The sequence below is a fragment of the Panthera tigris genome, chromosome C2 (assembly GCF_018350195.1).
Source record: "Panthera tigris isolate Pti1 chromosome C2, P.tigris_Pti1_mat1.1, whole genome shotgun sequence".
NCBI classification, from domain to species: Eukaryota; Metazoa; Chordata; class Mammalia; order Carnivora; family Felidae; genus Panthera; species Panthera tigris.
In genome coordinates, this window is record NC_056668.1 from 131079612 (window position 1) to 131092576 (window position 12965).

General features: G+C 46.4%; 1 protein-coding gene across 2 annotated transcripts in view; it reads right to left on the reverse strand.

Annotated features, from left to right (window-relative positions):
- The window catches only part of COL6A5 (collagen type VI alpha 5 chain), a 112630-nt gene that overhangs the window by 57722 nt on the left and 41943 nt on the right, over window positions 1-12965 (reverse strand). For both annotated transcript variants that reach the window (XM_042956416.1, XM_042956415.1), the window contains exons 8-18: window positions 12028-12603; window positions 9631-9971; window positions 9436-9517; window positions 7169-7311; window positions 6267-6359; window positions 4865-4918; window positions 3029-3100; window positions 2617-2643; window positions 2462-2506; window positions 2319-2372; window positions 377-439 (exon numbers count right to left, since the gene is read on the reverse strand). In XM_042956416.1, coding sequence (XP_042812350.1) covers window positions 377-439; window positions 2319-2372; window positions 2462-2506; window positions 2617-2643; window positions 3029-3100; window positions 4865-4918; window positions 6267-6359; window positions 7169-7311; window positions 9436-9517; window positions 9631-9971; window positions 12028-12603 — 1550 coding nt within the window. The remainder of the gene's footprint in view (window positions 1-376; window positions 440-2318; window positions 2373-2461; window positions 2507-2616; window positions 2644-3028; window positions 3101-4864; window positions 4919-6266; window positions 6360-7168; window positions 7312-9435; window positions 9518-9630; window positions 9972-12027; window positions 12604-12965) is intronic.

Consider the following 12965-nt stretch of genomic DNA (forward strand, 5'->3'; position numbering starts at 1 on the left):
GCAGAGTGAGAGGAGGACAGAGGATCTGATGCGGGGCTTTGTGCTGACAGGCTGATAGCAGCAAGGCCAACGTGGGGCTCAAACTCACAAACTGTGAGATCGTGACCTGAGCCAAAGCCGGACACTTAACTGACTCACCCAGGTGCCTGGGTAACTTAACTCACCCAGGTGCCCCGAAATTTTCAATATAATCAGCTAAAATCAGATGTGGACAGATTTTTCCCAAGCAGATAAGTCTTGGACAATACCTACTACCCCTGCTCCCAAGACAAGGAGACAAGCCTTCACCTAGAGGTTAGTGGGAGACACAAGGGAGAGGAGATAGGAGCTTAGAGCAACTACATAATTCAGAGCCAACCAGACCCTAGTAACTTACAGGATCTCCTGGGAAGCCCTTCTCCCCATATCTCCCAGGGGGGCCTCTGGAACCTGGGCTGCCCTAAAAAAAAATAAAATGAGCTTCTGAGTTAGCTTGTAGGAGGGTTTCAGAATGGTGTTAAAGAGTCAAGCGTGTGGTTTTGGCGGCAAGAAAGTCAATCAGACAAAATGATCCATGTTCCTTTATCCCAGCCAGTTTCCTCAGCCTTCTCAAGCGATATTCAGTTCAGTGTTAAAAGGTCAAGATGATCGCTAGTCAGGATTATCTAGAGTGACAATGAGCAATGGGAAAACTCTCGTGATCTAGCATAGCGCTACGCCAAAGAACTTTCTGCCCTAATAGAAATATTCTCTGAGTTGTCTAAGATGGTAACCACTAGCCATATGTGGCTATTGAGCACATGGAATGTGGCTAGTACAACTGAAGGGCGGGAGTTTTCACTTTCACCAATTTGAATTTAAATGTCATATATTGCTAGTGGGGATTGTACTGGACATCCCAGCCAGTCTAGGAACCTCTGACATTTATAATGCAGTTGCTCACTGGAAACCTCCACAGGAAATGCTCCAGTTGACAACTCAGACTCAAGTGTTCCCAACTGAGCTTGCCCAAGCCAGTACCGTTCCAGGCATTCTGAATGACTCCTCATTTCCTGCTTCTCTGGTCACCTAGATCTAGAGATCTGTGCCGGAGCCAGAACTAGGGTGAGAGAAACAAGTCACCTGGGGTGCAGTATTTAGGGAGACACATTTGGCAGAGCTCTGAGAAGGAGTACGTCCGTAAATCCTGCACCCCACTGCTCATTCCGGCCCGGGCCCTGCCACGTCCTTAGTATTAGTACGTCATGTGTCTGTTCTCACTGACGTTGCTTTACTTGAAGGCTTTGTCACTTCTCCCCTCGGTTGTTCCAGATCCTCTCATCTTTGCCTTGCACCTATGTCATCTCTGACACAGTCTCCACACCACCGACAAGTAGTATGTTCAACACGCAAATTCAGTTGTGGCGCCCGTACTTAAAATCTTTTAAAGGTTCCCAATCTCCTAACGTTAAAAGCCTAACTCCTCAACATGGCTCCCCGGCGTCTTCCCAATCTCTTCTGGCCACCACTGGAACCTCACCTCCCTCTACCTGTACTCTAATGCTCAATCTGCAGTGCTCTCGAGCCTCCGTGTCTTTGCTTATGCTGTTCCTTCTGTCTAGAATGGCCTTTCTCCATGCCTTGCTAATTCCTATCATCTTCAGCTCAGGGATCATTTCCTCCAGAAAGACTTTCTGAACTCCCTCCCCACCTGAGTTAGGGCTGAGTTAGGTGCCCTTCTCTGGGCTCTCACGTAGTTGTCTACATGGCCTCAATCACATTCTGCACTGTCATTAGCAATTAATATGTCTGTCTTTCTACGTCTGGGGATCCTTGAGGACAAGGTCAGTGTGGTTCGTCTCTGAATCATCAGCATATAACTCGGTGTTCGGCACATGCCAGATATTCAAAAATATTGCATAAATAAATGGATCAGAACATATAAGCAGAGCTGTTTGGAACCAACCGGCATATATTAATCAGTATTGAAATGAATTTAAGATAAAAAAAGTTTCACTGTGATTTACTACACCAAGGTCACCAAAATAATTCTGTATCTTTCTCTTGATTTTTATGGTTTTTTTTTTTTCCTGATGCAAACAAGGAAGCTACTGGGAGGCAAAAACAATCATTTTCAGACTTCTGTGGAAGACACCAAACGAAGAACCTTGCACGCTTTGAATCCCTCAATGGAATTCTTGAAGATTCCCAAATGGGAAGGCAGCATTTATTCAGTAGTAACAGGCCTTCATTGTGTGGTCAAGTCAGCTCTCAATTTTGTCCCTTCTAAGCACTGGCGCATAGCAGTTAAGACTATCTCCATCACCAAATTCTCCTTCTTTGATTTATTGAAGATTTACCTGGGATCCTGGATCGCCTTTTTCTCCTTTTGTCCCAGGTAACCCATGAAAGCCCTAAAAGAAAACAAGGAAAACAAAATCCCCATTTAAAGAGCAATACGTCAACCTCATGACGATGTTACAGTACTTGAAAGATAGCTTACCTCCTCCCCATCCAGTCCGTTAAACCCATCGTCTCCTTTTTCTCCCTGAGGGACAACAAGGAGCACAATCGGGTCAGAGGGGAGCTCGGCCACATGCTTCCTGGGAAACTAATCCCGCCAGGAAATCAAATTCGACTGAGAAGACACTACAGTACCTTGAATCCAGAATATCCTTTGGCTCCCTGTAAAAGATGAAATATCTCTCACTGACACATCAAAGATAGTCAGAAGGTGGATTCACACCCTGTTGGGGCGGGATGTGGCTGCCTCCCTAAAGAGGGTGATTGTGTTGTTCTTTAGTGGCTTCTGGTTCTACAATCACAGAGGTTATATAGGTGGGATTGAACACCACCTATGTTTTGAGGTGGGCTCAAAACTCATTGAGGTTTCTAAGAAGTAGAATTAGTCTGAAGGGGAGGACACTAACATGTAATTGGAGAAAGGGAAAGGGGCGGGGCATGGGGGGGATGGAAGAGAGAAAAGGAGGGAGGGAGGGAGGGAGGGAGGGAGGAAAGAGGCAAGAGGCTGTTGTAGGGAATTCAAGATCACATTTCCAGCAGGGCTTACCTTTTGGCCGTGCTCCCCTGGACATCCTGCAATCCCTTTATCTCCTGTGGGTCCAATTTCTCCTCGTCTTCCCTAAGAAAAGGTACCCAAACAGGTATCCAAAGTGACTCGTCTGTCAGATGCTGCCAGCAGTTTACTTTTTAAGAGAGAAGCTAGCGCAACAGGAGGACTCTGAGCTTCAGACAGAGCAAATCTTTCCACAAATGTGTTCATTTAAGTCTGGTTTTCCCCCTCTATTCCAGCGTCTTCCGTGCCAACCTGCAGGGCTTCCTTGCAGACCCAAGATCACACAGAAGTGCGGGATGAGCCTGGATGTTTTACCATCTCATCAGACAGCACAAAAGTTTGGAAGTCAATCTACTTTCCAGCCACCTTTCAAATACTCCAGTAATACGCGTTGGCCCTGAAATTGTGCCCAAGGCCCCAGTGCTGCGGGAAAAGTCAGTACTGAAGCAAGCCAGTCCCAGGGGACTGCGGCTAAGTCCAAGGAGCTGAAGGGAGGGAGGGGCCACTACCACAAGTGCTGGGAGATGGGGAATGCTCGTGTTCACGGAAATGACCCCCAGGTGAAAGAGCCCGAGTCAGATCATCCGCTCGGGGGGGGGAAAGTGTTCAAGGTCAATGATGTACGCATCTCCTAGCAATCCTGGTTCTCCCGGGAAATATTTAAACACAGGTAAATGCCGGCTTAAAATGAATCTCGAGGGAAAAGCAATGTTGTGCTCCTTGAGGGCAGGAGCCCCCAGCTATCTCTTTCCCCAGTTGCGTCCCTGGTGCCTGGCTCAAATCTGGGTGCAGGGTGGATGCTGACGGTTTGCTGTTTGGATAACTAATTGTTTAGCAATGAGCTTGGTTCTTCCCTTCCTGAGAGGTGATGGGAGAAGGGATTTTCCTTCTTCCTGCTTTGCTTTCTTTATTCTGAAGATTACTCCCAGGAAAGCATGAGGCCTCACTTGTGGCCAAAGGTCGCGAGAGCTACCAAAACACTGCAGCTTCCCATTGACTAGACGGTCAGCCAGATGAGGGCTCAAGGCCAGACACCCGGTCAAAGCCCTCAGTGCTGCCTGGGTGGGCTCCGAGACCCCTCTGCAGCTACGTGGTAGGTGAGTTAGAACTCTCCCCTCGGTGGTCATTGTGTAAACTAGGATAGCACTAGAGTCAGAGGAATGTATAAATGTTTTACAGATCGGCAGACTGGGGGTCAGGAAGTTAAGTGTCCTGCCAAGGTCTCTGGTCCAGGTCATCCCTTGGCTGTCTGACTACACAGCCTGTGCTTTTCATCATAACTTGCCGCCCAGACGAAGAGCTAGCTTGCAGCTAAGGAGATGGAGGTGCAGGCTGGATGCTTCCTGAACTTTCCCTGCCCCAAACGGAGCCACCCAAGTGTTTCAGTTCCTCCAAATCTATTCTCCCAATTTGATTGATGAATCTAGTGAGATTTCCGGTTTGAGGGTCAAAGATTGAGATTAGAAAACTTCTGTGTACCACGTAACCACAAAGCCGAGCCTCTCCATGTACTAAACGCTGAACTCTGGGTCCAAAGGCAGCCCCTCAAGATAGCCTTGCTTCACCCTGCAGGGGGATGTGGGGGGACCGGAGCGTGCCCGGCTCCCTGCCACTGATAAAAACATGCCAGGCAACGTGTAGGTAAGTCTGCTTCCTCCTTCCCCCCAAAAGTACATTTGGCAAGTACTCATGACCCAGACAAGTAAAAGGAGGGGGAAACAACCTATCTTCCTCCAAAACCACCAGAAAACCCCTTCTGTAGGAACATAAGGCTTTCCATGCAAAAGAAAATCACTGCTCATGTCGTGGGAGAGGGTCAGAAGAACTTACAGGGTCCCCGTCCTCTCCCCGATGTCCTCTGCTGCCTTTTATACCCGGAGAGCCCTGGGAGGGAAGAGAGAAAATGCACTTCAGCTGGCTTCCTCCAATTCGAACTTGTGAAATCGTTAGGCGTTATAGACAAGTCCCTCCCTTCAGCTCGCTCACAGTGCAGGCAGGGGTGGCTGTGAGTCTGGGGAGAGTCTGACAACCTCTGACCTCTACAGGAAGGTGACCTGTGGATTCCACGTTGCAGGTCAGGGCATCCGGGTCAGTCCGCACCTGAGGCTGCATGGCCGGCAGCTGTGGCCACCGTAACTCTCCCAGCAGGCAAACTGGTCACTTTCCAAAGAGAGCATTTTCTTCTGCTTTTCTGAGAGCTCAGGGAAGAAGCACTCCTCCCGACAACAAGGCTACATATCCCTTGTGATCATCTCTCCCTCTGCCACGTGTGCTTTCACTGCCTTGTGGCCTATTTGTGGCAAAGATTTAAACTGAGGTTTGCTTTCCTCACCCAGTAACACAGGTCCTGACTTACCCCCAGACATACTTGATAGGTTAGTGTTGCCTGCTTTCAGACTTTTTATAAATGGAACCAGACTATATGTATTCTTCTACGTTTTACTTTTTTTCTTTTTTTGGCTACTACAGTGTTTGTAACACCTATTCATGTTGTCGTATATACCTGTAGCTCATTCATTCTCATCACCTTAGAGCACTCCATGAATGAAGAGACCATATTTATTTAAGCTATCGCTGTGTAATTGATCTTGTATACTGCATTTTTAAAAAGCCTATTAATCTGCAATGCTTTGCTCTCTTTGCAGCTCAGTTTCATTCACCGCCGATGAAGGACAACTTTCCCCACTGTTTCTAACACCTCTTGCACCCTCCAAACTGTTGAAAGCAGGTGCAAAAGTACAAATCGCAAAACCGAGGGGGCGCCTGGGTGGCTGAGTCGGTTAAGCGCCTGACTTCAGCTCAGGTCATGATCTCACGATTCGTGGGCCCTGAGTTTCAGCCCCGCGTCAGGCTCTGTCCTTGACAGCTCGGAGCCTGGAGCCTGCTTCAGAGTCTGTGCCTCCTTCTCTCTCTGCTCCTCCCCTGCTCATGCTCTGTCTCTGTCTCTCAACAGTAAATAAATGTTAAAAAAATTTTTATTAAAAAAAATTGCAAAACCGAGGAGCAACATCATGAGGGATATATAAGGAAAACGGGAGTTATTCTTCACAGCAGTATTCAAAAGTGAGCCCCTCTGAACTGGCTCCTACACCACAGGAGTCACAGGAAATACCCAAAGAAGACACAGTGAACTAAATGCCCGAGGCAATTCCACGAGGACCCAGTGAAGTCTGCACATTCAGCCACTTGGCCTCAGCCCCACCCACCCTCTCAAGGCACAACTGAATGGCACCTTCATGGCCTGCAGTCCTGGCATCCCAGGAAGACCTGCACTCCCTGAACACTTGCAAAATGTGCAGCAGCAAGTCCTCTCTGCAATGTTTCCCTGGAAAAAGCAAACAAGAGAGCAACAATTGTCAGGAACGTCACAACGTTAAGAACTATATTCACGCAGATCATAACGCACCAACTACACGGCCATCTTTTCTCTTTGGGGGAGGGGCTGCGGAGGATCAGAGGTGCTTTTTGAATTAATACTGAAGACAGGGCACTGGGCTAGCAACTGTGACGCATGATACCCTCTCCCAGGAAATGACCTCTCTATAGAAAGGGCGACTGCCCCACAGAGGACCACAGGCTGAGTTTGCACATGACTGGCTGGCTCCTAGTTGACAGACTCCTCTTTTCTGAGGATTTCTGCAGTATAAACTGCTGGGTGATTTTTTATTTAATGAGGGGCTAGTTGGTTTTTTAGTTCCCTGTGCATTCATTTGGTGAGATGATAAGGGCGGAAGGACACACAAAACCAAACATACGCGGCTTACAGGGCACCTGGGTGGCTCAGTCAGTTGAGCGGCCAACTTTGGCTGGGGTCATGATCTCATGGTTGGTGAGTTCCAGCCCCACGTCGGGCCCTGCTGTGGTGACAGCTCAGGGCCTGGAGCCTGCTTCGGATTCTGTGTCTGTCTTTCTCTGCCCCTCCCCTGCTCATGCTCTGCCTCTCTCTCAAGGGTAAATAAACATTAAAAATTTAAAAAAGAATATGCAGCTCAGGTCTTTCACACTTTTTCACATACTAAAGACCATGCGCTGAGTGTAATGGGGTAAGCAAGGCACTCTCTGGAAATGCTCATCAAAATTCCAGTTTCGTTCTGATGGCCTTTTGAGTAACTGCGTGTCTGTTCCACAACTCACCAGGTACTGTGATAGCATCTTGCCCAGTTCTCTTGTTCCAATGGTCAGATGAGTCCTGTAATCAAATCCCTTCCCAAATTCAAAGCTGGAAAACTCATCGTGGGCAGTCGTGTTTAGGGAGACCACCAGAAGTGCATCGAGTCCTGGTCAGTAAACATGACAGATTCAAAACAAAAGGGGTTGCACGTTAAAAAAGAGGAAAAGCCCATCCTATTTCTACTTGGTGAACGGTGTTCAGAGAATCAAAAAGGGGAAACGGAAACATTAAGAAGAAGCAGGACTCTTGATGTATGAGGAACCCAACAACTTTGCTTGCTTGCTCAGGCCTCAGTAAGAAATCCCCAGAGAAAAAGTATTCCAAGAGCAACTATGTACAAATCTGACAGAAAAACACTAGCAGAAAACTGTGTTTAATGCCTCACCACCAAGTTTTGATGCAATTCTTGGGCATTTAAAAGCAATTTATAAGAAAGGGAATTGTTCAGCTTCAGAGTTTTTCTGAATTTTTAAATTAACAGTAGTTCTCAGAGCACCTGGGTGGCCCCTTTGGTTGAATGTCCGACTCTTGATTTCAGCTCAGGTCATGATTTCACAGTTTGTGAGATCGAGACCCACATTGGGTTCTGTGGTGACAGAACAGATCCTGCTTGGGATTCTCTTTCTCTCTGCCCCTCTACCTCCTCTCTCTCCCTCTCTCTCTCTTTCTCTCTCTCAAAAATAAATAAACATTTAAAAAAAAATAGTTCTCAAAGTCATCTCCACAGCCAAACACCCCTGGGGGCTCGGGCCCTGAGAGCCTGAGGAAAGCTCAGGGTGAAGTGTTGGCCATAACCAGATTTCATTCATTCATTCATTCATTCATTCATTCATCCACTCACTTGTTAATTCATTCACTAGTCCATTTACTCTGTCTATCCTTTCATTAAACAAATCTTTGTTTATTAGGAGCCTATTATGTATCAATCATTGTATCAGGGATACACGATGAATAGAACAGGCACACTCTGTCCCTGCAGAGAAGTACATACAGTCCAACAGAGAAGGAAGACAGGGATCAGATAGTTGCCCTGAGAAGTGATAAGTGTCCTGAGACAGAATGGCAGCATGCTTTGAAAGCCTAAAGGAGAAACTCCTAACTCAGCCCTGGAAAGTCATGGAAGGTATCCGCCAAGAACTGATGTCTAAGCTGAGCCTGAAGGACGAATGGAAGCTGGTCAAGGAAGAGAACCAGAGACTGAAGGTGGAGAGAAGGACTGGGGAGGAGCTGAGATGGGGGAGAGTTTTATGTAGAAGAAAAGTGTATGCCAGGATAGGGAGGACTGAGCCATGAGGTGTACTGGAGGAAGAAGCAGGTGGCTCTGAGTGCCTGGGGTACTAAATGTGGGGAGTGAAGGAAGGCGGGAGTGGGGAGCGGGGGTGGGACCCTGCAAAGTGCCAGAAGCTGTACTAAGGAAACTGATGTGCCCAGAACAGTGGGAAAGGAGGGTGACATAACCCAGCAATCATGCAGGAGACTTTGTGGCCTCCAGGGAGGTTGCCCACAGAACCTAAACCCCAGAAGCCAGCGTGGGTCTACGCCCAGAAGTCTCAAACAATGCATCCCGTCTAATGATCAGTGGACCCTCCTGTCACTGCATATGACTCTCAATTTCTGCATTTAGCTTCCAGCTCAGTCTGAAACTATGACATGGATAGTAAGAAGTGCTTTTCAAGATCCGTGTGTCTGTCCTTCACATGGATAATCAGAAACAGTAAGGAGTGTCCTAGGTCAGGTGCCCTGGAAGCAGGATCTAACGGAAGAATTTGTGTGTATCTAGTTTATTAAGGGGGAGAAAGAAGGGGAAGTTGTAAGCAAAGATGTGTGTCAGTAAGGGCTTCACCTTAATCTGATTCCTGAAGGACTCTGGGGTATAAACTGTATCACAGTTGACCCACTGGAGGCAAAGGTGCTGGGTTTTTGTATCCCTATATCGATGCCCCCCCCTTCCATTTCTAGGTGGCACATGGTATAAACCCACCCCTGGTGCAAGGGTCAGGTAAGGGTTCAGGTCAGTCAAGAACTCATGACTGTAGGTCACAGGTGTAAGCACTTGGTCATGGCATTTGCAGCCCCTGGGGGATCAGTGTGCAGGTCTAGGGGTTCTGGGGAGGCACCAACAGCATCTGTTACTAGTGGCCAGACAGATCCCAAGATCTTTGGCGCCTGAGTAAGTAGGGACTTGTTTAGTACCTTCTGTGCTTCACCACTTAAATTCACAACTCAGTACCTGCTTCTCTGAGCCTGTCTGATTGATTTTCAAGCATTATCTTGCTTTCACCCCCAAGACCATCTGAAAAGATGAGCAGCACCTAGAGAAAGAGGAAAGCAGAAAATGGGACGATGTGAAAATGAAACATATAACTGGGGAGGAAGAAACAAACAAAAGAACACGGAGATGGGAGAGAGACTGTGACGTGAGTACCTGTCCTTGGGATGTAGATTCCTTCTTAAACATATTCCACAGAGACCGCAAGAACTGTGCATTCAGATGAGTTGGCCCATTAACGGTGACCTGCAGCAGCCTGTCAAATATTGCTTTCTGGTAGATTTGGAACTCAGTAGGGAATTCTCCATCATCGTTCACCTTGAAGGCCACGTTCATCTGCACCTCTGCGCCTGCCCCACAGCTTACCCCCCTGATGGAGGTCATGTCCTCTAAGATGCCTGGGAGGTATGATTCCAGCCGGGGGTGGTCCTCGAACAACTGCGCCCCTGGCAGTTGAGTGGAAATGTCAAACCCAACCACGACGTCCATAAAGCAATCTGGAGACCAAGGAAAATGAGGCCAGGTTAATGAGTAGACAGGAACAAGGAAGGGAAGACGAGGCAGAAAATAAGGAGAGCAGTCATGGCATGGCCCAGGGCTGGAGGGACTCTAGCACCCACAAAGAAAGAAGGAAGATATTGGCTGCTTGATCAACATATAACACAGGTGTTTCCTTTCTCCTTTTTCAAATATTACAAGTTCCAATAGCTATTTGAAGTTCCAATCATGGTTCAGCCTCATTCTCAGAGGCTGGCTTCCTGGCTGGCTGTGTGTGTGTGTGTGTGTGTGTGTGTGTGTGTGTTTGCACATGCATATTTTCTTCTTTTAATGATGACATACTATGATTCATATGATCATATTAAATATTTGAATTATCCTTAGAGATGGTTTAATCCGGAGATCACACATTCAAATGGCTGTAAAGGCCACGTGGATAATGTAAATGAGCTAAATGGGCAGGGAGAACAGAGGATGGATGGAGACTAACCACCCATCTGGTCACTGCTCAGCTCCAGCTGAGAGTCAGCCATGTGGGAAAAGGGACCCAGTGTTGTCAGATAGAGTTTTCAGAGAGAAGCCTGAAATCTAGATTTTTATGTGAAATCTTCAGTTTGTAAAAGCTGGCAATTAATCTTAACAAGTTGTCAACACTGCATAGGACAAACACAATTCAGCTACAAGTTGCCATTTGGACACCTCTGACCCTTCCCAGTTGCTCATTGTACACATGAGGAAAGAATGATTCATGGAGGTTGCTGCTGTTGAACCAGAATAAGAACCCCGGATTTCTGATTCCAGTCCCAGGGCCCTTTGCCCCACTGTAACCTGCTTCCAGCTGAGCACCCCAAATGGGGTGTAGAAGATCTGGAGACCTTGAAAACACCAACCCATTTTGTGAAAGAAGTAGCTTCAGTCATAACTCTAGAAACAGAAGCACACTGAGGAGTTTCTGCACGTTGTACCAGTTCTACAAAATGTTATCATTCACCGCTGCTTCCTGGTGTGCTGTCTTCCCAACTCCCAGCCCAAACATACAGAACCTGAGTCCCACACGGTGACTCTCAGCTGGAGCGAGCAACACCCTCCCGATGAGATGCACCATTGCTCTCCATTCTTTTCCTTCCCTCCCGGCCTCCCTGACTCATTTATATTACCTTCCTGGCCTTTGCAGCCATTTGTGTTTGTGACCTCTGGGTATTAAATAATCCCCAGGACAATTCAAATCTTCACCATGTTATGATTGCACGAATGCCATCATGTGCAATTTAAGAAACAAAACAGATGAACATGGGGAAGGGAAGGAAAATTAAGATAAAAACAGAGAGGGAGGCGAAACATAGGAAACTTAAATACAGACAACAAACTGGTTGGTTGTTGGGTAGGGAGATGGGCTAAATGGGCAAGGGACATTAAGGAGGGTACTTGTTGGGATGAGCACTGGGTGTTATATGTAAGTGATGAATCACTAAATTCTACTCCTGAAACCATTATTACACCACATGTTAAGTAACTTGGATTTAAATAAAGTAAAAATATAAATTAATAAATAAATAAATTAATTAAAAAACATGCACATAGATAGGCTCATATAGACACACACACACACACACACACACACAGGAACACTGAGTCCCTTACAAGACCGTTTAATAAAGTTAAAATAGTAAAGCTGTCAACCTGCAAATGTTAGCTTTACTTACTTCCTACCAGTTGCAAGGCATCATTCTAGGACTTCCAGAAGTGGAAAGGGTAGAAACAGGAGACTGAGGTCCAGGTGCAAAGAGGGGCATAAACCCGGGGTTGGAGTGAAGGGACAGGGCTGACCAGAGGACACAACCCAGGGCCTCCTCCAGCCTCTGCATCCTTTCCCTTGTCTCTGAGGGTGGCTGGCTGATCTCAAGCTTCCCAGAAACAGAGAAAAGGTCTATTTTCACTGTGCACTATTCTAAAAATATGTTCATCTAGAGCTGGCCCCTAGGATACCTTGGGAAATGAAGCACTGGGAAGGTACAATTAAATTAAAAAGAAATAAAGAACAAGGGGAACACTTACTGGTTTTCCCGCAGCTCTGGCAGATTTCACGGACCATTCTTTTCTTCGTCTCTATATCCCTTAAGTTACTAAAGTCTTGGAAAGTGAATACTTTTTCAGAATTGCCTGTTATTGGCAGAAGTTGTTCCTTATGAACATTTCCTATGCCCCAAGCCAGGACACAAATTCCAAGGTTTTTCAGGATTTTTACTTCCTCTGACACATCATAGTAGGGATCTCCGGATGTGATAACTACCAAAATTTGAGGGACACCAGCGTTTCTTCTCCCACCAGAAGGTGGATCAAACATGACTTTCACTTTTCTAAGAGCCAGGTCAATTCGTGGAAACCCCTTGCTCTTGGTGATTTTTTGAATTTGAGTCTTCAACTTGGCTATAGTCAGAGAGTTTTTCAACTCAATAATTTTTTGGAAGTCACGGCCAAATTGAGCCAGCCCAATTTTTATTCCCTGAGATTCAATGTTAAAATTATCAATGATGTCTGACAGAAAAGTTGTCATGGCAACAAACTCTGAGTTGGATACCATGTCAGAGCCATCAAAAAAGAAAACCACATCGGCTTCTTGAATGTCGCAGGCTGCAATTGGAAAAACAAAACAATTATTTTCCTCATGAATGATTCAAAAATTTCTCTTTCCTTCAATACTTAAATTGCTTTACTAAATCCCCACATTAGTAGCAAATTGAAATAAGTTAACAGAAGAGAGGATCAGCTATTGGCCCTCAAAGAGAAGGAAACACAGTGCGAAGGAAGAAAAGGTAATAGACTTTGTTTCAAATTTTAATATTTGCATGATTCATTTGAAAGGGCACTGAAAGTTGCTCAGAGAAAAAGAGAAGTTTGAATAGCTTGAAGCCACTCACTAAAAAGTAATTGCAAAGGCTAGAAATCCCCTCGACACACCCAGATTGGATGGTTTGCCCAAGTCAAGGTAATGG